Source organism: Vicugna pacos, chromosome 12 (genome assembly GCF_048564905.1).
Source record: "Vicugna pacos chromosome 12, VicPac4, whole genome shotgun sequence".
In the NCBI taxonomy this organism is placed as follows: domain Eukaryota; kingdom Metazoa; phylum Chordata; class Mammalia; order Artiodactyla; family Camelidae; genus Vicugna; species Vicugna pacos.
This window is the reverse complement of record NC_132998.1, coordinates 900,815-928,483: the sequence shown is the minus strand read 5'-3', so window position 1 is coordinate 928,483 and position 27,669 is coordinate 900,815. Positions and strand designations below refer to the sequence as shown.

Here is a 27,669-nt window from a genome sequence, read left to right as displayed (position 1 = left end):
CCCAATGCTCCGGCCGCCGCCGCCGCCGCCCGGGAGGCCGCCGGGGTCCGCCCCGCGCCCGGCGCTCCGCCGCCGCCGCGCCAGGTCGGCCGGCAGGGGGCGCTGCACGAGCCGGGGCCGGCCTAGGCGGCGGGAGGCGGCGGCCGCGGCGGCGGGAGGCGGCGGGAGGCGGGTGGAGGAGGAGGCGGAGGAGGCGGGAGCTGAGCTGAGCGGGGCGGGCGGCGGCGGCGGCGGGGCCCGAGCCCGAGAAGATGGCGGTGCGGAAGAAGGACGGCGGCCCCAACGTGAAGTACTACGAGGCTGCGGACACCGTGACCCAGTTCGACAACGTGCGACTCTGGCTCGGCAAGAACTACAAGAAGGTACGCGGGCAGGGCCGCGCGGGGGCCGGGGGCGGGACAAAGGGACCGCGGCCCCGCGGCCCCCCCGGATCCTGCCCACCCTCCCGCGGCCCGCGGCCCGCGGCCCCTCCCCCGCGGCGCCGGGAGCAGCCCCAGCGCGCCCTCCGCCGCCCCGCGCCCCTCCCCCAGCCTCTTTTGCCGCCCCCCCAGGCTCTGATTCCAGCCCCCGCCCCCACTGCTGCGCCCTCTGCCCCTTGTTTTTCTCCACTGCCCCGGCGGGTCCCGTTGCCAGCTGCCCACCCTCCTGTAAACCATCGCCTTCCGGGCTTTTCCGGGAGAGACGGCCGGGGGCGGACGGAATGCCCCCCCCGCCCCACAGCGTGCCCGCCACGGTGCCCGCCAGAGCTCCCCACGGAGCCAGGTACCAGCAGGGCTGAGGCCTCCCCTGTGCTTTGTGTGTGTTCAGAGAGACGATGAAAGCAAGAGGGTAAACAGCCACAGAGCAGGCCCTTGACTGCTCATCAGCCTGAAAAGGGCCCCCACCCCGGGATCACCTGTCTGCCGCTCGTCCCCCACCTCGGTCCAAGGGGCAACAGAACCTCTTTGGGAACCAGAGTATAGGAGTTCCTGGGCAGCGACCCCTTCTTAAACCACTCCTCAGCCTCACAATGAAGTCACCCCGTCACCTGGCCGTGCATTGCCTTGGGTTTGGGGTTCAGAAGCTAAGACACGCTTTATGTCTGTAAACCCCCACCCCATAACAGGAGATAATAAGGTAATGAACAAAGGGTTCAAGAAGCCTTACCTGTCTTTTCTACCAGACCTCTTCCTGGTGGTGTCTTTGTCTTTAGGCCTGGTTGAAGGGAATCTCTCTACATAGAATTTTCCTCTGGAAATGATCTCTCTTCCTTCTCACTACCCCCAGTTAGGGGTTCTCTTTATGACTTTCCTTCGCAACCTAGTTCTTCCTGCCCAGCTTTGCAGCCTGCCAGAAATGCGGTGGGCGGTTTAGGAGAATGCCCCTCTGATCCTGGTTATGAACCCGGCCCTGCTCTCGGAGGTCTCTCTGGGTGTCAGGATCCTGACAGACAGCTGCTGGGTCTGTAGCTTGTCTGTTCCCCAGCGTGAGACTGTGGTTCCCAGACTTTTACCTTTGACCTTTTGGAAGGAAGATCAGTCTAGGGGCTTAATCTCTGGCCTCGGGGGATTGACAGCCTGTGACCTGGTTCAGCTTTCTAGCTTTTAGCTCTTTGTCGTTTACCTTTTCTTTCAAGGATCTCTTTACACCTCCCACTGAAAGGTGCACTTTTCTCTATGATTAGGGTTGAGGAAAAAGGTGTCAAAAGGTAAAGTGAAAGTTAGCTTCCTGGCTCAGTTTTAAATGAGAACAGAAGGCTAGGATGCTAAGTAGCATACTGTGGAAATGTTTAAGAAGGCTTAAGGTTGCTTGTCTCGGGTACAGTTTCCTGAGAAATGACAGATGTTACCTTGCTGTTTCCCACCAGGCTGGGTAGTAGCTGGTCTTTCCCACCTAGGAAGGCCTTTGAAGACTTTTGTGTCCAGTTCCTCGCAGAAGCAGAGTGTACACTTCACTCTCCGTCTGTCCGCCCCACCTTACTTCCTTGCACTTGCCTCATTAGGCTGTATTATAGGGGGAGTCTCGACCTGCCACAAAGTTACCCCAAGAAACAGACGGTTGTCTCGCTTAGAGCCTTGAAGATGTTGCTTCCATCTTCCATTCTGAAGTCCACGAATCTTTAGAATTTTACACCCCTCAGACATCAGGGTCCTGGAACCCCATTTTTAGGGTGTAGCTGAGGAAGAGTAGGAAGCCGCCTTTACCTCCGGCACGCAACACTGGCCGCCTAGGCTGGGGGCAGCAGAATTTCAGCTTCCTGGTGAGGGGCATCTAGAGCCTCCCTTCTGCCATTTTCTTTATAGAGACTAGACACATCAGGAAAGAAGACGCTATTTTCTTCTGCCCTAGATGCTTCCAGAGCTCCTGAGGAAGAGATAAGGAAGATGGTGGACGACTGATCTGGGGTCTATTTTTCTTTCCTCTCCCTTGTTTCCCCAGTATATACAAGCTGAACCACCTACCAACAAGTCCCTGTCTAGCCTGGTTGTACAGTTACTACAATTTCAGGAAGAAGTTTTTGGCAAACATGTCAGCAATGCACCGCTCACTAAACTGCCGGTGAGTGCAAAAAGCAAGGGGGTGAATCCTCCAAACCGGAAAGAGAGTTGTTTTCTATGTTTTTGTAAATGTCAAAATTTTGAGATTTGGATAATTTCCTACCATCATCTTTGCATTACTGGCTTGACCGAGTCCCCAGTTTACCAGTCCCTTTGTCCTAGTAATACTTTGTGCAACAGGTTGTCTTGGAGTATCTGAGCACAGTCATGAAACTCATGAAATGGTTAAAAGAAGTGAGATTTGGATTTGCACAGGCTTGTGCCACTTGGTATCTCTGTAATCTTGGGCAAGCTGTTTATACCTTTTGAATCTTGGTCCTTCATCTCTGGGTGGGAATAATACATCTACCTTGTAGCATTTCTGTAGTGGTTAAGGAGGTGACCTAGTAAAGTGCTTGGCACATGACGGGGCTTTGCGAATATTGGTTTCTTTTTCTCCCCTCTTCCAGGCCACGTGATACAATGGCACAGGGGTTAAAGAATTCCAGCTTCCAGAGGGAGATCAGTTCATCATGGGATTTTGTTAAAAGATTGTTAAGCCATAAGACAATTCAGGATGTAATTCTCACATACTTCTCTGTCTCAATTTTGTAGATCAAATGTTTCCTAGATTTCAAAGCAGGGGGCTCCCTATGCCACATACTTGCAGCTGCCTACAAATTCAAGAGTGACCAGGGATGGTGAGATGTCTTCTCGTCTGTCTTCTGTGCTTCTTATCTTTAGTTTAGAGGGAATGATTACCTGGGGTCTTTGTGGGGTGGGAGAGCACAGACATTCTCGCAAGTCTCTTACTTTGCTAGGTCAGCAGGCCTGACTTGCTAGGTCAGAAAAATGGCTGGAAGTCAGAACCAACATAGACTCTAGGAATGAGTGAATGTGTGTGTGTGTACATCAGCATGTGTGTTAGAGAGGAAAAGGGATTCTTAGGTTGGCATCTCAAGCTTTTCTTCATCCTTTTGGACTAAATATGAAGTGATTCATGGAGTTGAGATTAGTGAACCCCAGATCCCAGGTGATTTTGGCAAAACTGAAGGCAAGATTGCCTCCTAATTTCCCATGTTAAAAAAGTCACATACTCTAACCTCGTCCCCAGTCTTGAGCTTTGCCACTTACTAGATTATTGCCTCTTCACAAGGCGGCGTTACGATTTCCAGAATCCATCACGCATGGACCGCAATGTGGAAATGTTCATGACCATTGAGAAGTCCTTGGTGCAGGTAATTGTCAAGAGCCTCCCGCATCCATCTCCCTTCCCTCAGTGAGAATCCGAAACACCCTTTTCCTGTGACCTCATCCCATTTATTTCTTCTCCCCACAGAATAATTGCCTGTCTCGACCTAACATTTTTCTGTGCTCAGAAATTGAACCCAAACTGTTAGGGAAATTAAAAGACATTATCAAGAGACATCAGGTGAGTGGATGGGTCAGGAGAGGTTTCAGAAACTCCATGACCCTCTTCCTGATGTTTTCCCTACAAGAAGCTGCCCTGAGGTAGCCCTACCTACTTGGAAAAATATTAGAATTAAAGCGTTGAGCCTCTCTTTTTGTCTGTTTCTCCATTTCCCAGTCTTGACAGGTCTGGATCACTGTTCCTAGAGACTGCTTGGGCCTGGTGGGGAGGGGCATCTGCTTCCATTGAGCTAGAGGTTGTCTAATTCCAGATAAATGAAATTTTTGCTCTTTGGAACTCTATAATAACAAGCAGGTGTCGTTGGGACGTACAGGGGCATAAAATTGACTTTACATTTCCCATGTGTAATAGATTTTGTCTTTTCAGAGGGTTATCTGTAGCAATTTTCAGTTCTTTGACTTTTCTCCATTATTAGCACAGTCCCAGCTATTTCCCTCTGCCACTCAGCTGATGTGTGCTTGGAGAATGCAAACTAACTTTAATACCATTCTGAGCAAGATCTAATTAGGAAGGCAGAGCTGTGGTTAAGTCTTACTTTGGTTTATTTACACCCGTGAGTCATTCGGAGGGGTCCATAACCTCTGCTTTACCTGCTTCTCCTTGTGCCATGCAGGGAACAGTCACCGAGGATAAGAACAGCGCCTCCCATGTTGTGTGTCCTGTCCCGGGGAACCTGGAGGAAGGTGAGACTGGGGTTTTCTTGGTCACTGCAGTGGATGGCTTGGACTAGGAAGTGGAGGACAACTCAGCAGCTACATAGGGCCTGGGCTCCTCTCTCCTTTCAACCCTGAATCTTCCTACCATCTTTGTTCCTATTCCCAGGGTCCCTCCTGCAGCAGGCGTTGGGTACAGAGTTATTTTTGGCATATACCCCTTTAGCTTATGTCTCTCCCTGCTCTGTCTCTGTCCCCAGAAGAATGGGTGCGGCCAGTCATGAAGAGGGATAAGCAGGTTCTTCTGCACTGGGGCTACTATCCTGACAGGTGAGGACGGGTTCCTGGGGCAGGTGTAGGTACAGGAGCCAAACTGAGACGCCCTAGAGCATCTAGCAGAGCAAGAAGGCACTCTTTCGGGGTTATTTTTAGGTCTGTTAATTTGTTCTCTGCCCCCCACCCCCCCGTTACGCAAATCCTCTGTCTTGGACATACTAGACAAGGCTTAGGCTAAAAGGATGGGGGTTTTTTGTGTGAAATGATTATCATAGTATAATTTTTGATAAGTAAATGGTAGAAATAATCTAAATGTCTAAGAGTGGGAAAATGTTTCAACAAATTTGTGTATCTAGTCAGTGGGCTGTTTTGCAGCTTTTAAACTGATAGACGTAAGATAGATAATTTGTAGATGAATATTGTAAAAAGTAGGATGTAGTTATTATTGCAGTTATGTGAAAACAAAATTGTACAGAAAAAAATTACTGGGGGAACTAATGCGCTGAATATCACAAGTATCTGTGTTAGGGTGATCCTTCTCCTTCTTCTGCTTTTGAAATGATTTATGATCATTTGTATTTTATACTGAAAAGAATCCCAATATTAATTGGAAAAATAATGTTGCCAAAAAATAATCCAACAACCCAATACTTTTTCTAAATGGAAAAGGGAAAAGATTTGTACTTCGTTTTTCCATGACTCCATCCCACTGATTCTGGTTCATGCTTAATCCCCATGGCAGTTATGACACGTGGATCCCAGCCAGTGAAATTGAAGCATCTGTGGAAGATGCTCCAACTCCTGAGAAACCTAGGAAGGTGAGCTTTTCTTGTCCGCCCCTGTCATCCCCCAAGAAGAGTGCCAGGACCAGCCCACTCTTTGGAGGTGAAGCAGAGGCTCCTATGTTAAGGGTCCACAGACAGAGCTGGGGCCTCCAGGCCTCTCTCCAGCACAGTCTGCCTTTGTGCTTCAGGTTCATGCAAAGTGGATCCTGGACACAGACACCTTCAATGAATGGATGAACGAGGAAGACTACGAAGTAAATGATGACAAAAATCCCGTCTCCCGCCGAAAGAAGATTTCAGCTAAGACACTGACCGATGAGGTGAAAGCTCCTCTTCTTTTCTTCCTTGAGCCTTTAGCTTAAGTCTCATAACAAGTCTTCGCTGGAGATTGTTGGCTGACATTTGCCCCAATTCTCCAATTTGCAGGTGAACAGCCCAGATTCAGATCGACGGGACAAGAAGGGGGGGAACTATAAGAAGAGGAAGTGCTCCCCATCTCCTTCACCGACCCCAGAAGCCAAAAAGAAGAATGCTAAGAAAGGGTAGGCTAGCCCCTAGCCTGCCCCACCTTCACAGCTCTGTCCACATCCTGTTGAAGGCAGGAAGGACAAATCCCTTCCCTTAACCACTGGGCCCTGACCTGGGTGAGCCTGAGACAGAGATGAGGAGGCCTTCTGTAGCTGGCCAGTGGTTGGTTCTGGTCCCGGCCACTAGTAAACTCAATCTCGAAATGAAAGGTCTTCACCTCTTCCCATCACTCTGTAGTGATTGGTTTCTCTTTTTGCTCAGCCCTGCCCTCAGGATTCTCTCTCTCTCTCTCTCTCTTTCCCAGCTTTATTGAGGTGTAGTTGACATACAGCTTCGTATAAGGTGTACGGCATCATGATTTGATATACATACATCATGAAGTGATCATCACAATAAGTTAGGTGAACATCCATCATCTCATATAGACACAAAACTGAAGAAATAGAAAAACAAGTAAATGATATGTGTTGAGAACTCTTAGGATTTACCCTCTTAGCAGCTTTCATGTGGACCACACAGTGGTGTTACTTGTATTTATCACGTTCATCACAGTCCCTTTGGGAATCTCTCTTTCCTTTCTCGAACCTCAACTTCCAAAGGTTCCTTGTCTAAGGAGGACTCAGTTCCCTTGCACTGTCTTTCCTCCTCAGTCCCTCAACACCTTACACCAAGTCAAAGCGTGGCCACCGGGAAGAGGAGCAGGAAGACTTGACAAAAGACATGGATGAGCCCTCACCGGTCCCCAATGTGGAAGAGGTGACACTGCCCAAAACAGGTATGGATCAGGCCGCCCGCCCCTCCCAGTCCTGCCCCTCCTGTGTCAAACCCCTTGGTTAGGCTGACCTCTCAGGCACAGCTTCAGTGTAGAGGACCTTGCCCTTCAGCTTAGCTAGTTATTGGAATCGTTTTCATCACCACAGACAATCCTCTGACTTCATATCCATGTCTGAGTTGAGGACTGTGCTCTATACTTGACAGCAGTTGTCTCCAAACTCAGGCTTATACACTACTGGCAGTAAAATGTATTTGAGCACAAATTATATATACAAACTGTTTACTACTACTTTAGGAACATTATAAAACAGGCAAATGTTATCTAAAAAATGGGAAAATGTAAAGAATAAGACTAAAAAGCAAATACAAACAGAAGTCCTAATGCTCTCAGCCTGTGTTCCAGTGGGCCATCTTTCACATCTTCACTTTGGAGACCACTGCTCTGCAGTGCTGCTTACAGCCTGTATTCCACAGACGTCCAGGAGTGTGTTTCAGGAGTAGGGCCGGGGAGGCCACTGAGAGAGAGGCCTTCCAGCTTCTATCCCCTCCTCAGTCAGGGCAGCTCTCCTCTCTGTCCATGTTTCCTCCCAAACTTTCATGTATGAATTCAGTTGAGGCGAGTATCCTTTGCTTTCAAAAATGTTTTAAGATTTGCTCAGACTCTATCTCAGTCTCTTAAGAACTTACAGACACATAGATGAAGACAAGGGTTTATCAAAGACAAGAATGGTGTATGAATGTACATAGAAGACACCTCTTTGTAAGAAAGAAGTTGAGTTAAATGAATTTTTGGCTGGAGAAGGGGGGAAGGTGGCCAGGCCAGTGAATTTCAAGCCCTAGAATGATTGTGACTGGGGGAAGTTACTACATTTTGTAATCAGATGGAGCAGGATTTTGAAGAAAGTGAGCTCTCTGAAACTGTTAACAGTGGAGGTGAAGGTCTGATTTAGGCAGAACCTATCTGATAAAGTGACTCTCTCCTATGGCAGTCAACACTAAGAAGGACTCGGAGTCAGCCCCAGTCAAAGGAGGCACCATGACTGACCTGGGTAAGACGGGGAGCTCGGGGCAAGGCATCCAGAGCCTGAAGGAGGGGAGGGGAGGCTGCCACCCGCCCCTGCCTGCTGGGGCCTTTCAGAGAGCACACTTGTTCTCCCCTGCCTCAGGAGGCTCCAGCCTTCTATCTTGATGTCTCTCTTTCAGATGAACAGGAGGATGAAAGCATGGAGACCACGGGCAAGGTGGAGCCAGTTTAGAGAGGCCCTACCTCTCTATGTGATTCTGACTTGTGATTATAAAATTCCTTCTACCCAGAACGTTCCACTGCCCAGACGCTTCCCACCCTAGACTTGTTGCTCAAAAAGCTCTGACCCTGTCAGAGTCCTGGGGCCCATAACTGTTGATTCCCACCCCCATCTCTAGTGCCCACATTCCTGGGAGGTGGGAGAAGCACAGGGTTGCTGGGGCGAAATGGAAATGCTGAGAGTCCAGCAGCCTCCATACTCATAGGATGAAGATGAGAACAGCACGGGGAACAAGGGGGAGCAGACCAAGAACCCAGACCTGCACGAGGACAACGTAACTGAGCAGACCCACCACATCATCATCCCCAGCTATGCTGCCTGGTTTGACTATAACAGGTAGCAGTGCTCCAGCGTCTCATTAAACCCTTACTTCCCTGCCGCTGGGGCTCAGCGTGCTGTTCCTCCTCCTGCCTCCAAATAAGTTATTTCTTCCTCAGCCAGACAGACCTGGGTACAGTTCAGTTTTAGTGGGGCTTCTGGCCTCTTTGAATCTCCCAGCCCTGGCGGGAAGTTCTCTCCAAGCGTCTCATCCTTCCTGCCCGCCCCATCTTTGGGCTTTTCCTCTTTGAGGCTCCCGTCTCTCCACTGGCGCCTTCTGAGCACACCCTGACTTCTCTTGCAGTGTTCATGCCATAGAGCGGAGGGCGCTTCCTGAGTTCTTCAATGGCAAGAACAAGTCCAAGACTCCAGAAATGTAAGGAAACCTCAGCTCGTGATTCTCTCTCCCTCCTGCCCCCCATTCACCCTTCCCGATCCAGTTGAGCAAACATTTCTTGAGCTTCTTCCACGAGCCAGGCCCTGTGCTAGGCTTCCAAAGATGTGGTCCCTGTCCACAGGCACCCCCAGCCTGCTTGTCTAGGATCTGCCTGGGGGCGTGCTTTTCTGTACAAAACAGGTATCTGCCCCAGTGCCTCCATTTCTTTCAACAGGGCACAGAGCCTTTCCATCCATAATTACTGACGCCATCTAAAATGCACACATCCCTCCCTGGCACAAGTAATAGCTTTGACTAAAATGTAAGTGACTGTTACTAGGCTGGTCCCTGAGAATAGGTTTTGATAGAAAAAAAATGGGAGGAGGGACTGTGAAGACCCAAATCTGTGAATTAAGGGATGGAGAGGGCTCTCTGGAGAGAAGTATTTTATAAAGTGGGGGCTTGGGGTTCAGAAGTTTTCATGTCCTTCAAGGCTCCCCCTCAGGCCAGACTTGCTTGGCTTTGGATGAGTTTGGCCATCTTCTGTGATTAGGGATGCTCCAGGATAAATATGGTGAGGCAGGTGAGACTTAGTGCTGAGCTCAGGCCTCCTGAGAACCGAACAAGCTTGCTTCCCAGCCGGTCCTCAGCTTCCCCTCTCCTCACTCTGAGGCCACCCTCCCTTCAACTGCGTTTCTTTCCCCATAGCCTGGTTTGGTTCTCTCCTCCTCCTCTTCCTGGGGAGAGCAGTGCGTACAGAAGCCTTGCTCTCTCCAGAGAAAAAGGAAGGCGTGACAGGTGACACGAGTTCACCGTGATCTGCAGGCAGGGTTGGAACTTGAGCTGTTCTACACTGTGCACTCTCAGTATGAGATCGTAAATGATGGTAGTTGCCTGCATGCGTTGAGTGCTTTATTGTCTCCCAGGCACTGCCCTTAGTGTCCTACATACCTCAACTAATTGAATCTTCGCATCAGCTTCAGAGGTAGGTCCTATTATCTTCAGTTTCCTGATAAGGAAACTGAGGTAGAGAGGGGTTAAGTCACTTGCTTAAGGTCACACAGCTCGTCAGTAGTAAAACTGGGACATGAATCCTTTAGCCTGGCTCATGTTCTCAAACTTTACACCACACAGCAGCTACCATTTTTGGAGCTCCGACAGCGTGGCCGGCATTGTACTTAATCTTTACAGACCTTTCTAATTCTCAGCAGACACTTTACATGTGAGGAAACTGAGGTTCAAAAAATCTAAGCAACTTGCCCAGGGCCGTCACGGGAGAACTAGGATTTGAACTTAGACCTTTCCACCTTCAAAACGTATATTCTCAGTACCATGTCATGCTGACTAGGTGGGTACACCAATAAGGACTCCCTTCCCTTTAGCATCTGCCTTTGGAGTTAAGGGCACCTTTTCTTACCTTTTGATTACTTGTTCATAAGTTGGATGAAACATCCCCAAGTATAGCCAAGGAGATAATTTATTTAACTAACAACATCAAGGGTTTGAATCCCTTGTGTCTAGCACACAGTAGACCCAAGGTGGAACTTGAGCCAGGTGAGTTCTTCTGTCCCTGTCACCTAGGAGGAGTCCTTAGCTCTCGTGTCATCTTCCCTACCCTTCAGCCCTCTCATCGTTCACCTCTTTCTCTTCTAAGCTACCTGGCCTATCGAAACTTCATGATTGACACTTACCGGCTGAACCCGCAGGAGTATCTCACGTCCACTGCCTGCCGCAGGAACCTGGCGGGCGATGTCTGCGCCATCATGAGGTGGGTCTGCAGCTCAGGGGCAGGGGTATGTGAGGATGTCTGCCCACAGATGCCTCTTGGCTGGGGTAGAGAGGCCAGCAAGGAGCATAGGGGACGAGTGGGAAAAGCACCTCTAGAGAAAGGTGAAGTTCAGGTTTGGTCACCTGAGGGAGTGGCAGTGGCAGTCTCTAAAGGTGGAGGAAGGAAAGGAGCAGGTCTGTGGAGAAGGATCCTGGTTCACTTTACTAGCTATCCAGCGAGATACCCAAGAAGAGATGTTAAGTAGGCGGGTGGATAGGGAGAGGGGCCCCAGCTGTGGTGTAGACTTGGCTGTCACTGGCATTTGGGTGGTGGGAGGAGGTGGGATTTCTCAGGGCGTAGAAAGAGCAGAGAAGAGGGCTCCCCACCTCCACCCCAGCTCTCCTCTGGGTGTGCCTGTCTGGCTGTCCCGGGTGACCCCGTCTCTGCCTCTCTCCTCACAGAGTCCACGCCTTCCTAGAACAGTGGGGTCTTATTAACTACCAGGTGGATGCTGAGAGTCGACCAACCCCAATGGGGCCCCCGCCCACCTCTCACTTCCACGTCCTGGCGGACACACCATCAGGGCTGGTGCCCCTGCAGCCCAAGACCCCGCAGGTAGGGTGAGGGGCTGTGGGGACAGGGTGGGGTGGGGCAAAAACGGGGCTTCTTTGGACTTTTCTTTTCTGGTTTTTTAGGATAATGGTTCAGGAGTGTTTTGAGGCTTCTTCCTTTTCCATGAGATGCAAAGGGCCACAGGAATCAGCCCCGTGTGTTTAGCACCCTCTCTCAGCCTTTGTACCTAAGACTGGGAGGACGTGCTGAGGGAGAAGAGATGTTCCTTGTCCTCAGGGAGCAGACAGGCTCATGTAGGGGATGGAGCAGATAGAGAAAAATGGCTTAAAATTAAATTGCATGAAATTTTTTAACTTTGTCATGTTTCCAACATTTTTTCATTTTTGCCTCATAGTTTTTTTTCACTTCCATTTTTTTTTTCACTTCCATTTCATACATTACAAAAATTAAGAGGAGAAAGGTTATGTGGCTTGCCCAAGGTCACAGCATATCAAATCCAGGATTAGAACCTACTTGTCCAGCTCCTAAGAGAACCTGTAAAGATACGTGTGAATACCAATGGGTAACATGCCAACTACTGATCTAATTAATCATTAAGGGAACACGGAGGAGTGGCATGAGTGCCCCCCGAACTTGCGGGCCGCCCAGCATTTGGTCTTGAGGCCTCCAGGGCCTCGGCCTGCTCGTTTCCTGCCCAGCCTCCATGACGCCAAGCTCTGTCCCCCAGGGCCGCCAGGTTGATGCTGATACCAAGGCTGGGCGAAAGGGCAAAGAGCTGGATGACCTGGTGCCAGAGACGGCTAAGGGCAAGCCAGAGCTGGTAGGTGGGGTGTAGACCCCGCTGGGCTTCTTATTTGCCCCTTAACTGGGGGGCCTCTGCCCGGGAAGAAGAGCCTTGAGAGCAGAGGACCGCAGCAGTGAGGGAGGAAGTCCTGCCCAGGGGTGTCCCTGGCTGCGGGAAGGAAGCTCCTTCTGTCTGTTCTCTCTCTCTGTCTGCCCCTGGCTCCTGGTGGCCACTTGGACTCACCTCTTTCTTTCCCCTCCACAAATAGCAGACCTCTGCTTCCCAGCAAATGCTCAACTTCCCTGACAAAAGCAAAGAGAAACCAACAGATATGCAGAACTTCGGGCTGCGCACAGACATGTACACGAAGAAGAACGTGCCCTCCAAGGTATGGGAGTGCGGGCTGCCCGGGAGGAGTGCACCTTCACTCCTCTGGGGCTGTGGGCCCCTCTCTCTGACCTGCCCCCATTTCCCCTGCAGAGCAAAGCTGCGGCCAGTGCCACTCGAGAGTGGACAGAACAGGAGACCTTGCTACTCCTGGAGGTAACTGGGGCAAGGGGAGGAGAGTCCTTCGAAAACAGAAGTGGCCAGGGTGCTGGATGCAGTCATGAGTAGGGAGAGCATTATCTTGCCCTGGGGACCAGCTCCAGGCCAGGGATTTGGGCCATTTCGTTAACTCCTGGTCCTCTTAGTGCTACTTGGAGGTCCCCTTGGCCCCAGCAGAGTGCACAAATACCAGGACATGGAGCTTTGAAGCCAGACCCGCCTAGTGGGATGGGGGGAGCGGACCTTCAAGGGAAGTGGCTAAGTAAGTGAAGTTGTATTTCCACCACCAGGCACTGGAAATGTACAAAGATGACTGGAACAAAGTATCAGAGCACGTGGGAAGCCGCACGCAGGACGAGTGCATCTTGCATTTTCTTCGGCTTCCCATTGAAGACCCATACCTGGAGGACTCTGAGGCCTCCCTGGGCCCCCTGGCCTACCAGCCCATCCCCTTCAGCCAATCGGGCAACCCAGTGATGAGCACTGTTGCTTTCCTGGCCTCTGTTGTCGATCCTCGAGTGGCTTCTGCTGCCGCGAAGTCAGCCCTAGGTAATGTGGAGGGGTCCTGGCCCTCTTTGGTTTGCATTTGAAGGGCTGGGTACTCAGGCTGTGAAACCTCCTCAAGCTTGGCTGCCCTCCTGGCCTTTCTGCTGCTGGCATCAGCCCAGGCACCCGTCCACCTCTGTGCGGGTTTAGATGAAGAGATGGGCTTGTGAAGATGCTCTCACAGGGAGAGCCAGAACTGCCTACCTGCCCCCTCCCAGCCTCTTCCTCTCTGGGTTTGGGTCTTACAGAAGAATTCTCCAAAATGAAGGAAGAGGTTCCCACAGCCTTGGTGGAGGCCCATGTTCGGAAAGTGGAAGAAGCAGCCAAAGTGACAGGCAAGGCGGACCCAGCCTTCGGTCTAGAAAGCAGTGGCATTGCAGGAACCACTTCTGATGAGCCTGAGCGGATCGGTAAGGCCTGCAGCTTCCTGGATTCTTCCCTTTTTACCAAGACCCAGAGCCTCTTGGCCTCCTCGTGCTGTTCCTGCCTCCAGTTGGCCTCAGAACACAAGAGGAATGGGGAGAAGTGGGTGAGGTTTTTATTTTCCCTGGAACTTTACCTTGGGGACTGTGGCTCCCCGCTGGTCCTCTTGCTAAGAGCTTAGCTAGGAGAAGAGGCTGTTAGAAAAGTGTTGCAAACAGACTCTGTCAGACATTTCCCATTTCCTCTTCCCCTGGGCCCAGAGGAGAGCGGGACTGACGAGGCACGGGCGGAGGGCCAGGCCACGGAGGAGAAGAAGGAGCCCAAGGTATCTCAGGACTGATGTGGGCTGGGAGGGTGGAGGGGCCAGGCGTGGACCGTGGAGGGGGAAGCTGGCTCTGTTCAGCTCAGGCAGGCGTGGGCTGGGCTTGGATGGGGCCACGTCCCGGAGCCAGGTCACCTCCCAAGTAAGAGGCATGAACTCAGTTCCTGGTTTGGGCCCTCTGTGTGCAAACCAGCCTCCCTGATGCTCTCCGCTCTCCTTTCCCTGGGACTTCAGGAGCCGCGAGAAGGAGTTGGGACTGTAGAGGAAGAAGCAAAGGAGAAGACCAGCGAGGCACCCAAGAAGGATGATGAGAAAGGCAAGGAAGGCGACAGCGAGAAGGAGTCAGAGAAGAGCGATGGGGACCCAATAGGTGAGCCACCAGCGTGGTGGTCGGGGCCAGAGAATGAGGAGGCTGTAGGGCTGACGACCCCTTTCCTGGCCCAGTTGATCCGGAGAAGGAGAAGGAGCCCAAGGAAGGGCAGGAGGAAGTGCTGAAGGAAGTGGTGGAGTCGGAGGGGGAGAGGAAGACGAAGGTGGAGCGTGACATCGGCGAGGGCAACCTGTCCACCGCCGCCGCTGCTGCCCTGGCCGCTGCCGCCGTGAAGGCCAAGGTGAGGGCCAGAGACCCAGGGGAGGAGATTCCCCTTCCCTAATCTCCCGTCACCTGGAGGAAGTCCTTCCTGGTCGCCTTTCAGGTATTGCTGGCCTCTGTCCTTTTTCTTTTGATCATGAGAGGGGGGCCCAGTCATCACTTCTCTAAGCTGTCTTAAGCCTTTGCCGTTGGGCCTGTTCTCACCCTTGAATTATTTGACGTTGTCTTATCCTTTGCCCCTGTAAAGACAGTCGAGCCCATGCTATTCTTCTGGGTTGTGACCACAGCAAGTTATGTCTTAAAACCTGCCAGCCTCCGCACTACCCTTCTCTGCCCCAGAATGTCTGCAGCTGGGTCCTCCTGCTGACGGGCCGCCCCACCCCTCCTTCCTTAGCACCTGGCTGCCGTGGAGGAGAGGAAGATCAAATCTCTGGTGGCCCTGCTGGTGGAAACCCAGATGAAAAAGTTGGAGATCAAACTCCGGCACTTTGAGGAGCTAGAGACCATCATGGACCGGGAGCGAGAAGCGGTGAGTTGTGTCGCCTGGAGAGGCCAGCCGAGCCCCGGGCCCCCACCTTAACACTGAGCTGGGCCTCAGTTTAGGACGGAGAGGGCAGCAGTTTTTTTGATTAGTTGCAGACTCCTTAATTTGGGATAGCTGACCCTTGAACAAAGCAGGGGTTAGGGGCGCTGATGCCCCCACACAGTTCAGAAATCTACATACAACTTTACAGTCAGCTCTTCCTGTGCAGAGAGCCTGAGGCTGACAGGGCTTCATAGCAGAGCCCAGGCCAGGGCAAGAGGAGCCGGCCCAGGTGGTTAAGAACAAGTGAACCACAGGTGGAGCCTGGAGGCCAAGGTCCCACAGAATGTCTGCTCCATGGGGGAGATTCCAGTCATTTTTTTATTACTTCATCTCCAGGTCCTTGAATGGTGCTTGGCCCGGAGTAGACTCTCAATAAATATTTGTTGAGTGATAGAACAAATCCAAGGGCTTTGGGTCCAGGATGTGAACATAGAAAGGGGATGGGATGGAAAAGATGTTGAACCATTTTGTTTTTGAGAAAATATAAACAAAATAGAAGACAGGGACCCTGACTCTGATCTCCTTAAAAATATCAAATATACAGTATGGAGACATCTAAAACAGTGCTTAAAGTGTCTGATAAATGCAAATTAAGAGATTTCTGATCAAGTATAAAAATCCTGGGAGATAACAGAATAAAGGCAAAGCTCAGGGGCTAGTGAGTTGATCTGGGATGGCTTTCTAAGAGTCGTTAGTTTTTCTCCAGTTTTGAAGGAAGTAAAGAACATGAATTGACATGAGGAACTAGAGGGTTTTCCGAATTAACGTAATGACAAATTCAAAGCTTTGGAGCTGAAATGAGCAAGGGCTACCACCAGATGAGCTCCACCGCAGTGAGAAGCTCTGTGGGCCTCCAGACCTGCTGGTGGGAATTGGTGAGGGGAGGGCAGGGAGGACAGAGGAAGCCAAGCACAAGATTGAGATTTGGCATGAGAAACTTCCAGAACGAAAGTCTGGGTTTGTCAGGAGACAAAGCAGGGGGCAAGGCCTTTTCCCTTAGGACCTTCTGAACCCGGATAACAGTACTCAATTGCCACTGGCAGCTGGAGTACCAGAGGCAGCAGCTCCTGGCCGACAGACAAGCCTTCCACATGGAGCAGCTGAAGTACGCGGAGATGCGGGCCCGGCAGCAGCACTTCCAGCAGATGCACCAGCAGCAGCAGCAGCCACCGCCGGCCCTGCCCCCGGGCTCCCAGCCCCTCCCACCTGCAGGCGCTGCTGGGCCGCCCAGCGTCCACGGGTTGGCTATGGCTCCGGCCTCTGTGGCCCCTGCTCCTGCCGGCAGTGGGGCCCCTCCTGGAAGCTTGGGCTCCTCTGAACAGATTGGGCAGGCAGGGTCAACTGCAGGGCCACAGCAGCAACAGCCAGCTGGAGCCCCCCAGCCTGGGGCAGTCCCACCAGGGGTACCCCCCCCTGGACCCCATGGTGAGTGATGGGATCTGGAACTCTTGCTGACTAGAGGGATTGGGGTGGATGTTCCAGTCCCCCTCAAAGGGGATATGTGATAGGACTGGAGATCATTTCTTCAGGTGGGCCCACCTCAGTTACATCCCTAAGCCAGCAGGAGTCCCTCCTCGACCCAGAGTTTTGTTCTAAGGATTTGCCACTTATTCTAGTATCAGGAAAGAGCAAGGTGGTGCCTAGGAGTGGATAGGTTACCTTACTGTGAAAGTGAGTTGGTGAGCAAGATTTTATGTCTCTAATCTTCTCAGTCTCTCTTTGTTCCCAGGCCCCTCACCGTTCCCCAACCAACAAACTCCTCCCTCAATGATGCCAGGGGCAGTGCCAGGCAGCGGGCACCCAGGCGTGGCGGGTAATGCTCCTTTGGGTTTGCCTTTTGGCATGCCGCCTCCCCCCCCTGCTCCATCCATCATCCCATTTGGTAGCCTAGCCGACTCCATCAGTATTAACCTCCCCCCTCCTCCTAACCTGCATGGGCATCACCACCATCTCCCGTTCGCCCCGGCCACTCTCCCCCCACCTAACCTGCCTGTGTCCATGGCGAACCCTCTACATCCTAACCTGCCGGCGACCACCACCATGCCATCTTCCTTGCCTCTCGGGCCGGGGCTCGGATCCGCCGCAGCCCAGAGCCCTGCCATTGTGGCAGCTGTTCAGGGCAACCTCCTGCCCAGTGCCAGCCCACTGCCAGGTGAGAAGGGTCCTGGAGGGGAGAAGGGTGAGGGAGAGGGGTCCACGTGGAGGGCTGGAGGGCAGGTGGGGAGGGGTTCAGGCACTAGAGCTTCCACGATCCTTTTTGAACGCTCTGATAAAATTAGAATACAGGAGGGAAGGGCCTCTCTGGCTGTCCTCCACCATTCCCTAGCCTGGCAGCTGCCACCTCTGGGATGACGTTGGGGCCTTTCACTGGTGGGTCACGGAGGAGTCCTGTGGCACAGAGCATCTCAGTTGTAACTGGAAAAACAGCTACTTGTTTGCATGATGATTGGAGTCCCCTTTGCTTGTTCCCCTCACGTTCAAGTGCCTCATTTAGAGAGTTCCCTTGGGGCAGGAGGATGATTTGGGGGTATACCAGTTTTCCCAGGGTGTGATGGGAGAGGGTGCTGGGGAAAAGAAGTTGTACATTGTGGGTGTTCATTCATTGCCCGTCCATTGCATGCCAAGCCTGGTTGTCTGTCTGTGGTGGTCTGGGTCTGGAGCCCTCTCTCCCACACACCCCAGCTGATGCAGCTTCCTTCTCTCCACAGACCCAGGCACCCCCCTGCCTCCAGACCCCACGGCCCCGAGCCCAGGCACGGTTACCCCTGTGCCACCCCCACAGTGAGGAGCCAGCCAGACATCTCTCTCCCTCACCCCACATGGAGATCAAGGTTCCAGGAACAGCCCTCTCCCCACCACTGGGACCCTCCCCCAGCCTGGAGAGTTCGTCACTACGTAAGGAAAGCTCCTGCCCCTCCAAAGCCCCCACCATGCCCGTCAGAGGCGTGCATTTTTATATCGGATTGTTCAAGGACTCCTGTTTGAAAGATGTTTCTAATGTCTGGGAGAGAAGATAGGACGTGGATGCTGCCCTCAAAGGAAGGGCTGGGGGAAGGTGTTTATACAAGGTTCTAATTAACCACTTCTAAGGGTGCACCCCCTCAAAACTACTGCATTTTTTTTAATCGATGAAAAAAAGATGAAGCCCTTTAAAAGGAAGTAGAGAGATTTTAAAAAGCCACATTGGAGCTCCCTCCACTCAGTGGAAAAAATCCAACTTTTACATTTTTTGGAGGAGGGAGGGGAGAGTTTTAGGAAAGGGGAAGAGGGTCTGGGGATAGAATAGGGTGCAGAATCTGTCTCCTCCAGCCCCTCATTAGTAACTGAGTCAGCTCCCCCTCGGCCACCCCACCCCCCAGTTTATTCCCTCTAAGCTCTCCAGCTGCTTCCTCATTGTTGCTGTTTTAGGCCACCCCAGCTCAGCCAATGACCCCTTTCCCTCTGAATGTCAGTTTTGTGTTTTTTAAAAGTCACCTGCGTAGTTGATGTCAGTGTATGTGTATTTGGTGGGGAAACATTTCTGGGGATTCCTGGGGTAGGTAGTAGAGGAGGAAAGGGCACAGGGGGCTGTTCTGCCTCCTTCCCTGGGCTGTCAGCGAGCGGGCTCCCAGAGGACACCGAGAGGGGAGCTGTAAGAGGATGGGGAGTTTTAAAAACCTGAAATTGTCAAAAAGCACTTAAGCACCTCCTTCTCTGACTTGGTGGGTTACCCCTCTCGCTTCTTCCGTCTCCCACCAAGACCTTCAGAATCTTGGCTGGTAGCTAGGGACTCCCTGGGATTTAGGGGCAGCAGTCAGGGGCCGGGGAATGGTGCCTGACCTGGGGTAGTGCCGACCACCAGCAGCTCGACCACCAGCTTGCAGCTCGGCTCTGCTCCCCAGATTCCAGTGCCCCCGGTTCCAGCTCTCCCCTCTTCATCCTTGTGTGAAGGCAGAAGTGATTCCAGGCTCTCCAACCATTCTTCTAGTTCCCTCCCACCAGGCCCTTTGTTCCTCATGTCCCCATGTTTCTCTTCCTCTGCGTCTTGGCACCTTGTGTTCAAAAGTTTTCTGTAAATTTTTTTTCTTTTTCTTTTTCTTTTTTTTTATAAATTAATTTGCTTTCAGTTCCATCTTGTGGATGCCTTCTGTGTTCTCTTACCTGTGGCTGTTAGGCAGGGGGACTGGGCTGGGGGCAGCATCCCTGGAGTCCTTCCCAGGGGCATTCACTGGGGCTAGAGGCACTCGGCAGGCCACAGGCCCGCAGACACTGGGCCTCTCTCCACAGCAGGCCAAGGGCAGCACAGCTGTCAGGGCCGTGCAGCTGGCACAGGAGCTGGGCAGAGGCTCTCACCTGCCCTAAAAATAGCCATCTAAGACTTGGAAGGACATCCTCACAACCTGGAGATTTTGTCTATTTATCCTTTCAGAAGTGCTGGCTTCATTTCTTCCCTTATTAGGCGGGGAGAAGGCAGGCATCTCACTCACTAATTGTTATTATTGGCCCCTAGCCCTGCTGAGGTGACAGACAGGCTCAGGCAATGCTAATATGGCCTGACTTTCGCTCCAGTAAACACTCTGGGCTCCCTCACCAAAGGCCTTCAGTGCTGGGGAGGGCTAGGAGAGGACTCGGCCAGATACAGGATGGAACAAGGGTCCTACAGCGATTTAAGGCTTTCCTAATCCCCAAGGGGTAGCCTTTGTAGCATCAGTGAATGGGGCCAGCACTTCTTAAATGAGGCAGAGATGGCTCCTACAGGCTTTTCCCCAGCTGTCCCCAACCTCCGGTCCATTGACCCCGGACAGTCTCGCCTCGCCTTCACTGGCTCAGGAAGGAAAGGAGACCCGCACGTAGGGCACAGAGTTTATTTGGTGACTGCTGATGGCAAACACCATCCAAAAGAGACAAGCTGGTAAAAGTACTGTGATGACAAGGGAACCTAGGAAGCCTTTGGGGCCACATACACAGCCTCCCACAGGGGAAGGCACAGTCTCCGGGCACACGGGGAATGTCCTCAGCCATTCAGCACCATGCGGACGAGCTCTGTGGAAAGGAGAGAGGGGTGAACCGGCGAGCAGGGCCAAGGGGAGGGGTCCGCCAGGGGCTAGGAGACCACAAGACCACGAAGGCAGCCTAAGAAGGAACGTGCCCACAGCAACCAACCTGGGGGGTCAGTCTGCAGAGGAGCCACCTCGAGTCTGACCGGTTCCCTGGGCCCCCAGCTCCCCTCCCGCCAGCTGTTAGTTCCCCACCCCACCCTGAGCAGCAAGAACACAGCAGAGGCAGGAGTTCCAGCTACACCTACAGCTACTGTCAGCCACTGGCGGAGGAGAAGACAGAGTTTGGGGTTAGGGTACCTCCAAGCTGCCCAGCAGAAGGAAGGGAAGAGACTGCAGCTACAGCAGCACAATGGGGCACACAACCCACCCCTCTAAGCCTAAACCGCCCCTGCTCCCGGGCCAGAGGATCACCCTAAAGCAAGAGGGGACAGGCTGGTGTGAGTTCCCAGACACCAGCGCCCTATAAGCCAACCTCAGAGCCCATTCTAGGAGAGGAGGTACCACACCCCCAGGCTGTCTTCCTCTTTGAGGAACCCCTCCCCTCCCCAGTCAGCTCCATGCAGAAGCATGCCAGGAGAAAGTCAGATGGGAGCAGGGGAAGGGCAGGGGCTAGAGAGCAAAGGCCAGGAAGAAAAACACTGGGGAGGTCAACTAGAGAATGGGGGGCTGGGAGGAGCCGTACCCGCCCCATGGGCCCGTCACCCCGACAGGATATGCCTCACAAATGCTGCAGGAAGGAAGAGACATTAATGGTGAAGACAAGACACAGACATGGGGTGAAGGGGTCAGGCGTTGAGGGAACAGCCATCCATTTACTTCCCATCCCTTCCCCACCCTTCATGCCACATGACCCCTTCTTTTCTTGTCACACCCCCCTGGCCTCCCATCCCTAGGCTGGGCTGGGCCCTGCCCCTTGCCTCCTGGCACTTTCTGGAGCCCAAGTCCAGGGACAGGGAAAGCCTCAAATGCTGTGCTTGACCTGCCCTGTGTGGCTGCTTCCTCCATGAGAGCCCCACTTCGTCCCTCACCTTCATAGTTGATACAACCATTGCTGTCCTCATGCCCTGCCACCAGCATCTCTACTTCTTCCTCTGTCATCTTCTCACCTGCAGAGGGGAATAAAGAGTGACCACGCTGGAATCAGGTAACAGAAGAGGTGTATCAGGTGGCATCTCGGCTCAAAGAGCAAGGGCAGAGCTTTACCCAGAGTAACGAGAACGTGCCGAATTTCAGCACCCATCACGGTGCCGTTCCCTTCCTTGTCAAACACCCGAAGGCCTTCGACATAGTCCTCATAGGTGCCCTGGTCCTTGTTCTTGGCCACAGTCTGCAGCATGGGTAGGAAGTGCTCAAAGTCCAGCACCTTCACGTTCATCTCTGCCGAAAAGGAGGTGGAAGCAAAGTCACACGCGTTCTCAGGACTGGGGATTATGGGGGGCTCGCACTCAAGGCAGGAGAAATCTGTGGGATTTGCTAGTCTAGATAAGACTGGCTTGAGTTCAGGGCCTAGGAAGATGAAGGGAAGCTCTTAGCTGAAGACTGTGGGCCCACTTCCCACACTGAGGAGTTGTACTTAATGACCCTCACCATCACTCTTGGGGTTCCCCAGGACTTTTAGCACCTCGGCGTTGGTGGGGTTCTGGCCCAGGGCCCTCATCACGTCCCCACACTGGCTGTAGAGGATCTTGCCATCCCCTGTTCGGTCAAACAGCTGGAAGGCCTCCTTGAACTCTGAGGATTCAGATAAACGTCAGCACTGGGCATGCAACGGTTAACCCAAACCCTCCCAGGCAGTTCCTACTGCACATTCAACTATGATCATGCTGAGGAAACCAGATATTTATACCACTGTACACCCAAGCCCTCTAAGAGGGATCCAGTGTCTCTTCCTCCCAACTCAGATATCCCACATAAAGAAACAGCCTTCCTCCCCACTTTGGCAGTGTGGCAACATCCGTTCACATACCCCCTCCACCCTCAGCAAGTCTGCCCAGCCTCCTCACTACACTGCTCAGGGCAGGAATTTGCCACCGCCCTGTCTGGGCCCTGTCCTTATAAGGAAGTGGGAGCAGCAGCCTGGGACAGGGGTCATCCCAGCCTGCCGCTTCTCACCCCTCCGGTCAGAAAGAGAGGGCACAGCCCTCTTTCAGAGGGTACAGCTACAAAGAAGTACCCTCAGCAAACTCCCCTTTTCACAAAATAACAGGTCGCTGCTTTTTACAACCGTCACAATTCCAAGCTGTGGGAGGGGGAAAGTTATCACAGGAGGAGGAGAGAGGCAGAAGTAGCTGATTAAGGAACAGGGGAGCACAGGCAGCTTAATACACCGCCCCCAGACCTCACACACAGCAGGCATTAGATGACCAAGTTGTTTCACATGCCCACACCACCTAAAACTCACCCAGTGCTTGGGGCTCAGATCTAGAGTAGAAGGGGAGGGAGGAAGAAAGAGTGAGAAAAGAAAATGGAGGAACCAGAAGGAGGGAGAAGGGAATCCACGAATTACTCCCCTAGGGGTGCTGAAGGGATGACAGGTTGGTGGGTAGGTGCTAGAGGCAGTGTCCCTCTCCCTAAGCATGACCTCAGTGGGGTCGGAGACTACCTACCTGCGGTCTGGTCCTCGGTGAAATCACACTGCTCAGAGAAGAGGGGAGCGGTCAGCATCTTAACTCCAATCCCCCAAGCTTCTATCCCAGTCCCACGAACTCTGAACCACAAACTCCTGTTCCATGCTTGGGTCTCACTTCCCAGCAGAACAGGATGCCCGACTTTACAACCCCACCTCCAACCTTCGAGGCCTTCAGGTTCCTTTGCCCGCTACCCTCTACCTTCCCCTCACCCCCTACACCCGGCTTCCCGCCTCTCGCCCCAAATCCCGCTCATCCTCCCGGGCCCGGGCCCCACCATCTTGACTGCTCAGCTCTGCGGGACCTTTTCCTGCAGTAATGGCTCCGGTTCCTGGCCCAACCCTAGTCTTAGTACGTCTCAATGACGTCATCCCCAGCGGACCCAGCCAATAGGAATCTTGGCCCTGGCTTATGCAGATAATATTCCTACATTAGTAATGAGGTGGGCGGGGCCCGCTGTTCTTCAATTCTCCAGAAGAGCCCTACCTGGGGCACAGAATCCTCAGAAGAGGGTGGAGTAGGGCGTAAGGAATCTGCTCCTCCGAGCAGCAGGGAGATCCCAGGATGTTGGACTGGGGAGAAGAGAGCCCTCCCTTCCCTTCCCTTCCCTCCCCCACCTCTGAAGAAAGCAAGAGTCGGAGGCCAGGGAGGAACCATCTCTTTATTTTGAAACAAAAGGTGGCCTCCTAGTGGCAGGAACGTGCTTTCGCCTTTGGGGGCCGGGGCGGGCAGTGCTCGACCCACTGCACCTGTGGAAAAAGAGGAACTTTGCCAAACCCTGGCGTTTGCGCGCAGCAGGACGTGAAAACGTACTTCTGGGCTTTTCTACCCTGGCGGAAGAAAAGGAAGGAGGCTTGCCTTTCAAGGCGGAATGGGATGGCCCTACCTGTAATGCTCAGACGCTTAGGATGTGCTTCAGGAAGGCTGCAGAGACAGGAGGCAAGATGGCCTGATGATAATCCATCTGATTTTAGATAACCAGGCCCCAGGGTGTCCCCACCCACACACGCGAGCCTCCTGCCTCCCTTCCTCTCTTGTCTCGTCTGCTCCTCTGGTCTCTCACCTTCATAGTTGATGCAGCCATTGATGTCCTCATGTCCTGCCAGGACTGTCTCCACCTCCTCTTCAGTCATCCTCTCTCCTGAGCCCCAGACACAGCGTTTTAGCCCCAGCTTTCCCTCTTTCACCAACCCAGGCCTCAGTCTTCTGGGTGGTATCTCCTTTTTTCCCACCCTGGAGACTTGCCCATAGCAACAGTCCCCCAAGAGAATCCTCTCCTTGTAATGGTCATGCCTTCAATGTGTCCCTGAATCTTCCTTTCCATTTCACCTCAATTACATCTGGTGAAAACTTTGACAGGCAAGAAAACTGACCTCCAGAGGGTTAAGAGACATACCATATCATAGAGTATAACCATCTATTCCCAAACAGAAATTCAGGTCTCCCACCTCATCCCGTTTCCTCTGCCCTCTGGGGAGGCATCTGCATCCCCCTCACTTTAGCCTCTACAGGAGGAAGACCTTCAGATTTGGCCCCCAAAGTTCTGACCTTCTCAGTCTCCTGCCCATGACCTACAGGACAATAATCACTCCCTGACTCTGCCTACTTGGCTAACCTTTTTTTGGTTCACCTCCTCCTCTCCACCCCAGAATTTGGTCCCTGCCTCACCCAGGGTGGTGAGGACATGTCTGAGCTCTGCTCCCATGACTTTGCCGTTCCCCTCTTTGTCAAACACCCGAAGCCCTTCCAGGTAGTCCTGGTATGAGCCTTTATCCCGGTTCTTGGCCACCGCCTGGAGCATCGGCAGGAAAGTCTCAAAGTCCACACGCCGGGACTTCAGCTCTGGAGATTAAAGAGGTAAGGGAGAGGTCACCGTGGTATCACCTAGAACTCAGCTCTCATCCCCACCACGAACGGTTTTATCCGTTCAACATTCAGGATGTACTTCTGCCCCTGGGTTTGACAGTTGTTGAAGTCCTGGGACCCACTTCAACATCCTTTGTTACCTTACCAACATTCCTCAGTTCTACCACCAAACTGAAAACCTGCATTGTTCCAGGGGGTCCATTACCATCACTCTTGGGGTTCCCCATGACCCTGAGCACCTCGGCGTTGGTGGGATTATGGCCCAGGGCCCTCATCACGTCCCCACACTGGCTGAACTGGATCTTTCCATCTCCCACTCGGTCATACAGCTCGAAGGCTTCCTTGAACTCTGAAGTATAAGGAAGGGTCAGTGTTGACAAGGGGTTCCCATTAGCATCAGAAGAAAGGAGATTCAGAAACTGTGTGCTTGAGCTGGGTAGAGCAGGGAACACAAAGAACACTAGTGTGGGAGGTTTCAAGGTCAGGACCAGAGTTAGGGGAAGAGAAAGAGGATCTGACCAGGGGCTTGGGACTGGATAGTGGGCTCAGGGGACCAGCTTCTCCTCACCCTCCAGCTGGTCCTTGTTAAACTCGATCTGTGGAAGAAAAGAGCAGGTGAGGAGGGATGACAGGGCTCATTCCATCCCTCCCCAGCACTCCTCCCCACCAACTGGCAGCCACTTCTGGGGAGGGGCCCAAAGGGACCAGGCCAGGAGCCCAGACACCTCAGTCCCATTCCCAGCTCCAGACCTTGGGAGAATCCCAAGAGGAGGAATTATTGGGGGGAGGGTTTCCTGGGAACAGGGTTAATCCCATGCCACCTGTTCCACTCCCTCTACTGCCCTGAGCCCTGCATCCCTCACATAACTGGGGGCTGAACAAAGGCTAAATTTACCCCTGGCCCCCAGCTGTGATTGTCTAACAAGTCTGTCCTCTTCAGCCTTCCCTCCTGGGGTTCAGAGCTGTGGACTTTTGCAGTGAACAGTCAGCCAGGCACAGACACAGCTCCCTCCCTTCACCTTGAAACTGTCCTCAGAACCCAGATGTTCCCCATCGCACAGTCCCTGCCTCCAGCAAGAGGGTCAGTGAGAATGTGTGTGTGTGTGTGTGTGTGTGTGTGTACACACGTGTTATAGGTTAGAGGAAGAGAGCAACAAAGACAATAGCACAGTCATAAACCTGGATTGTTCCAAATGGAGGACTAAGGGAAAGCCCCAACACCATCCAGTGCTTACTGATTCCCTACCTTCTGGATGACCCCTAATCTCCTAGACTGTATCCCACCCTTGTACCACCCCCTCCAAACTCTTTTCTCACTTCCCAGAGACTCACCACCACTTTGGAGAGATCAATGGGGGGCTCCTGGACTTTCGGAGGGGGTTGAGGTACAAGTGGCACTAGTGCTGGCGCTGGCTCTGGTGCTGGCTCAGCCTTGGGCTTGGCTGGAGGGGCCCCTGCTGCTGGCTTGGCAGGGGGCTTGGAGATTGGGGGCCCCGCTGGTTTCTTCACGGGAACATCCTTCTTGGGAGGCATGATGTCCGGTGGCCAAAGGACAGTGTGCCGATGGGGGCACCCATCTCTGTTTAAATAGCCAGGGAGTCTGGGATGTCAAGGGGCGGGGGCAGGGGCAGGGAGCCAGTTGGCGGTTGGGAGGGTGAGATAGAGGAAAGATATGCCGGCCTGTCCTCACTCCCCTGGCCTCCTATGGTTCAGGACTCCTGCCCCAAGGTCTTCTCCCTTTGGATCACCCCGCCCCAAAAGCTGACCAGAACAATGGCCCCTTTGGGGGCAGGGGGAGGAAGCTAGCGACAGCCCAGAATGGAGGAGTTAACCTCCAGAGTGAGGAGAGGATGCTTGCCAGTGACAAATACTGACTAGGGGTGAGGCAAAGAAGGAGATCCAGGTATTCCAGGCCCTCAACCCCCTGATTCAGAATAGCCCTTTTTCCTAGCAGCTTTAGACACTTGAAGGTTGAGGCAAGAATGGGGGTCTTGTGAACTGGGATTGTTAAAGTGGGGTCTGGGAGCAGTGAAAGATGGGGGGGAAAAAAGCAGTCCTTCCTCTCCACTGACCATGGATGAAGAGAGCAAGGGTAGTTGATCCCACAGCCTAATGATACTCAATGCTTAAAGTCTCTGACCCCCTCCCTCCCAGCCCAGAACTGGAACTGTGCACAATATAGAGAAAGAATAGTAATAGAAGAGTGTGACACACACCCCGCATTGTCTCCTGTGCCTAGTGTTGTTTTAGGAGTAGGGATGGGGGCAAGGACCAATTTTAACACCCACCACCCAGACTCTCAAGGAAGAAATTCTTGTCCACAAGCATACGGTCATTCAAGTCAGACAAAGGTAGGCTGTCTGCTGAACCTGTAGAGACTCCGTGGTGGCACCTGGGGGGAAGGGCAGGCTCTGAGAGGCAAATGACCTAATTTCTAAAATCTGTAATCCAAAAGGTTGTGGGAGGTCCTCTGGGCTCCATGAGTACTCACCCCCAACCAGAGGGAAAATAAAACCCTGACTCGGTAGCCAGGTTACACACCTTGCTTAGAGCGCTGGAGAAGGGTCAAAGTCGGGGGCGTGTAGAAGAGGGGAGGGGTTGCTGGCTTTTTTCTTTTGGTGGGGGTAAAGAAGGAGATGATTTAGGTAGCAATTGGAGGAAGACAGTAGTGATTCCACTTAGGCCCTAGGGTTCAAAGAGTTGATGCTGGATCTCCCACCCCCAAAAAGCGTCTGAATCTCATGACGGCAAATTGTCTCATTTTAGGAAAATCAGAATAATTCCTCCAGCCGGGTGTACATCACACACACACACACACACCCACACACACACACACACACACACACACACACACACACCCTTGAGCCTTAAATAAAAGAAAGAATCCCTCCCCAGCTCCCAAAACTCACCCCGCGGGGTCCAGGTAAGGGGCGGAGGCGGGGCGCAGGGCGGCCGCGGGCCCTCAAGGGTTAATGCCGGCGGCCACGGAGCATGCTGGGAGTCGTAGTCCTCGCGCGCCCGCGGGCTCACGGGAA

The 27,669-nt window shown here is 52.9% G+C and overlaps 3 protein-coding genes across 12 annotated transcripts; 1 reads left to right on the top strand and 2 right to left on the bottom strand.

The window, feature by feature from the left end:
• Positions 1-218: 218 nt before the first annotated feature.
• On the top strand, positions 219-19,213 carry LOC102542679 (SWI/SNF related BAF chromatin remodeling complex subunit C2). Of its 9 annotated transcripts, none has more exons than XM_072972444.1 (30): positions 222-362; positions 808-1,116; positions 2,419-2,538; positions 3,132-3,217; positions 3,673-3,754; positions 3,856-3,948; positions 4,562-4,631; positions 4,862-4,931; positions 5,620-5,695; positions 5,851-5,982; positions 6,089-6,204; positions 6,841-6,965; positions 7,954-8,013; positions 8,168-8,205; positions 8,474-8,604; positions 8,891-8,962; positions 10,617-10,730; positions 11,192-11,345; positions 12,031-12,123; positions 12,356-12,475; positions 12,568-12,630; positions 12,924-13,182; positions 13,428-13,589; positions 13,863-13,927; positions 14,159-14,294; positions 14,369-14,535; positions 14,911-15,045; positions 16,146-16,527; positions 16,832-17,254; positions 17,811-19,213. In XM_072972444.1, the coding sequence occupies exons 2-30, from the start codon at positions 1,078-1,080 to the stop codon at positions 17,885-17,887; spliced, it is 3,660 nt and encodes a 1,219-aa protein (XP_072828545.1). In that variant the 5' UTR covers positions 222-362; positions 808-1,077; the 3' UTR covers positions 17,888-19,213. The 9 variants fall into 9 exon arrangements, with proteins under 9 accessions (XP_072828550.1, XP_072828545.1, XP_072828548.1 ...); XM_072972447.1 differs by lacking the exon at positions 808-1,116 and having other exon boundaries at positions 223-362; positions 12,359-12,475; positions 16,832-16,915; positions 17,189-17,254; XM_072972446.1 differs by lacking the exon at positions 808-1,116 and having other exon boundaries at positions 223-362; positions 16,832-16,915; positions 17,189-17,254.
• Positions 19,214-19,932: 719 nt separating this feature from the next.
• Positions 19,933-23,172, bottom strand: LOC102542299 (myosin light polypeptide 6). Of its 2 annotated transcripts, XM_006218570.3 has the most exons (7): positions 23,046-23,172; positions 22,748-22,775; positions 21,729-21,872; positions 21,345-21,518; positions 21,170-21,247; positions 20,824-20,868; positions 19,933-20,124 (listed from the first exon to the last, which is right to left on the bottom strand). In XM_006218570.3, the coding sequence occupies exons 1-6, from the start codon at positions 23,046-23,048 to the stop codon at positions 20,840-20,842; spliced, it is 456 nt and encodes a 151-aa protein (XP_006218632.1). In that variant the 5' UTR covers positions 23,049-23,172; the 3' UTR covers positions 19,933-20,124; positions 20,824-20,839. The 2 variants fall into 2 exon arrangements, with proteins under 2 accessions (XP_006218632.1, XP_006218633.1); XM_006218571.3 differs by lacking the exon at positions 20,824-20,868.
• Positions 23,173-23,411: 239 nt separating this feature from the next.
• On the bottom strand, positions 23,412-27,657 carry LOC140700013 (myosin light chain 6B-like). Its single transcript, XM_072972481.1, has 8 exons — positions 27,544-27,657; positions 25,967-26,213; positions 25,203-25,230; positions 24,840-24,983; positions 24,437-24,610; positions 23,832-23,909; positions 23,655-23,692; positions 23,412-23,517 (listed from the first exon to the last, which is right to left on the bottom strand). The coding sequence occupies exons 2-7, from the start codon at positions 26,165-26,167 to the stop codon at positions 23,664-23,666; spliced, it is 654 nt and encodes a 217-aa protein (XP_072828582.1). The 5' UTR covers positions 26,168-26,213; positions 27,544-27,657; the 3' UTR covers positions 23,412-23,517; positions 23,655-23,663.
• Positions 27,658-27,669: the final 12 nt, after the last annotated feature.